Raw genomic sequence first — 1,985 nt, forward strand, 5'->3', positions numbered from 1 at the left:
GCCCACGGTGGGAGGAGCCACAGGGCCCCTCTGGAGGTGGGGCTGCCCCTGCACCCAGATTATTGGCTAGAGGCCCAAGGAGGCGGCCTGTGTCAGGTGAAGCCAAGCCCCCTCCTCCCAGCCCCGCCCCCAGGCTGTACGGGAGGGGGAAGCAAGTTCTCCTCTGGCCCTCTGTGGGTGCTCAGGTCTTCCTTCACACACGGACTGGCAGTCCAGGCCGAGGGCCCAGCAGCTTCTGAGGGTGGGGTCACAGCAGACTGGGCTGGGGAGGTCTCTTGCGTGGAGGGCATACCCCAAAACCACACAAAAATTGCAAGCTTGTCTAAAACGTGGTGGCAAACCCTCAGACCGGAGGCTCTGACCAGCAGGCTGACGCAGGGGTCCCTGCATGGCCACCAAATGGCCTCTGAACCAACATGAGACCCAGCCCTGGGTGGGAGGTAGCCTGAGCAACCAAGCTGGCTCAGTTCTGTGTCCCTCAGGCCAGACAGAGAAAACTTGACAGGCGGCCGGGACCAGTTTCAGACAGGTCAGGGTGGGAAGGCAGTGCCTTAGAGCCCCTCTGTGAGGCTTATCTCGGGACAAGTGCCAACCAAGGCCAGGGGAAGCCCATGGGCATGACCCATGGGAGCATGCCTGCAGGCAGGCTCAGAGACCTGGCAGCGAGGGGCCACGGCCCTGGGGTCTCAACAGGGCCTCTCTGCCTGTACACCTCCGGCTCCACCTCTCAGGCACACACGAGGGTGCCACCTTTGTCAGGTGGGCAATGGGATGACTCCATTCAGTGGGGCCGGGGCAGGGATGGAATGGAGACTTGGGGCTGTTTGTCACACCAGCGAACCCCAGGCCATCCTGACTAAGCCTCCTGTGTGCTGAGGTGAGGGGGAGTTTGCACGCATTAATCAAACACTCAGTCACTTCAAGCCTGGGCAGCTGCTACTGGGGAGACACCAGAAGGAAAGACTGGGTGTGGGGAGACTATACCACTCTCACCCATTGGGCCCTGAATGACTCATCCAGGAGCCCCAGCTGACCCCTTGAAGACCACAGGGTGGGCTCTCCAGCCCTGGACACCAGGGCATGGCCCACCTGGAGAGGACCTCAGCCGAGAGGAGCAGACTGGCTGCTGCTGCTCCCCCGCCAGGCAGGCCTGTGGACACGGGACACCCGTCCCTGACCACCCTCCCACTGGACCAGAGCTGGCTCTTCCCTGGTTTCAGTTGTGTCCTGAGTCCCCCACCCCGCCTGCCCTGGGACGTCTGATGTGAGGCCACTATAACCGTGCTGCTGAGAACCCCCTGCTTCCCCAACAGCCCCACTGGATATGGCAGGACCTGTGAAGGTTGAATGTCAACAGCTGTCCCCAGGTGCCCCTGGTGGACTTCTGTCTGTGTCTACGTGCAGCTGCCAGGTAGACATCCTTGCCTAAGCCAGGACAGAAACCTTTCCCTAAGACCCCCATGCTCAACTGTGGGGGGCTCCGGGCCAGCAGCCCACCTCATCAAACCGGCCGGCCCCCCTCACCTGCCAGGCCACGGCGAGCTGGGCGATCTCCCGGCCAGACATGCCCTCTGTCAGCTGAGCGATCTCCGAGCACTTCTTCCCGTAGTCAAACTGGGCCAGCTTCAGCCGCCTGGAAAGGGAGGGCCCCAGGTTGGCTGCGGGTGACACGGGAACGCTGATGGTCCCTGAGGCCAGCCAGGGGACCCTCCAGGCCACAGCATGCTCCCCTGAGTGGAGCACCCAGCAGCCAGCTCCACAGAGTCCGCAGCCCCTGGTGAGGGCCAGGTAAGACAAAGAGGTGGCAAGTGATGTCTCGGGCTGTGCCCCGAGAGTGGGCCCAGAGCGCCACTGCTGGTGCCCACAGAACTAGGGCTCCTTGACGCTGGGCATGCCGCAGCAGGAATATTGGCCTGGCACCACCTCCACCCCAGAACCTTCCATTCTGCTTGGAAATGCTACAAACCAGCAGGAAACTGAGCAGA

The 1,985-nt window shown here is 62.6% G+C and overlaps 1 protein-coding gene across 1 annotated transcript in view; it reads right to left on the reverse strand.

Annotated features, from left to right (window-relative positions):
- Positions 1-1,218: 1,218 nt before the first annotated feature.
- Positions 1,219-1,985, reverse strand: part of LOC101664448 (ATPase family AAA domain-containing protein 3-like) — a 16,130-nt gene continuing 15,363 nt past the window's right edge. Inside the window, 1 exon segment of the mRNA XM_004705490.2 lies at positions 1,219-1,633. Coding sequence (XP_004705547.1) covers positions 1,465-1,633 — 169 coding nt within the window. The 3' untranslated portion in view covers positions 1,219-1,464.

Source organism: Echinops telfairi, unplaced genomic scaffold (assembly GCF_000313985.2).
Source record: "Echinops telfairi isolate 266 unplaced genomic scaffold, ASM31398v2 ScPeMD7_7457;HRSCAF=8495, whole genome shotgun sequence".
Classification (NCBI taxonomy): Eukaryota; Metazoa; Chordata; class Mammalia; order Afrosoricida; family Tenrecidae; genus Echinops; species Echinops telfairi.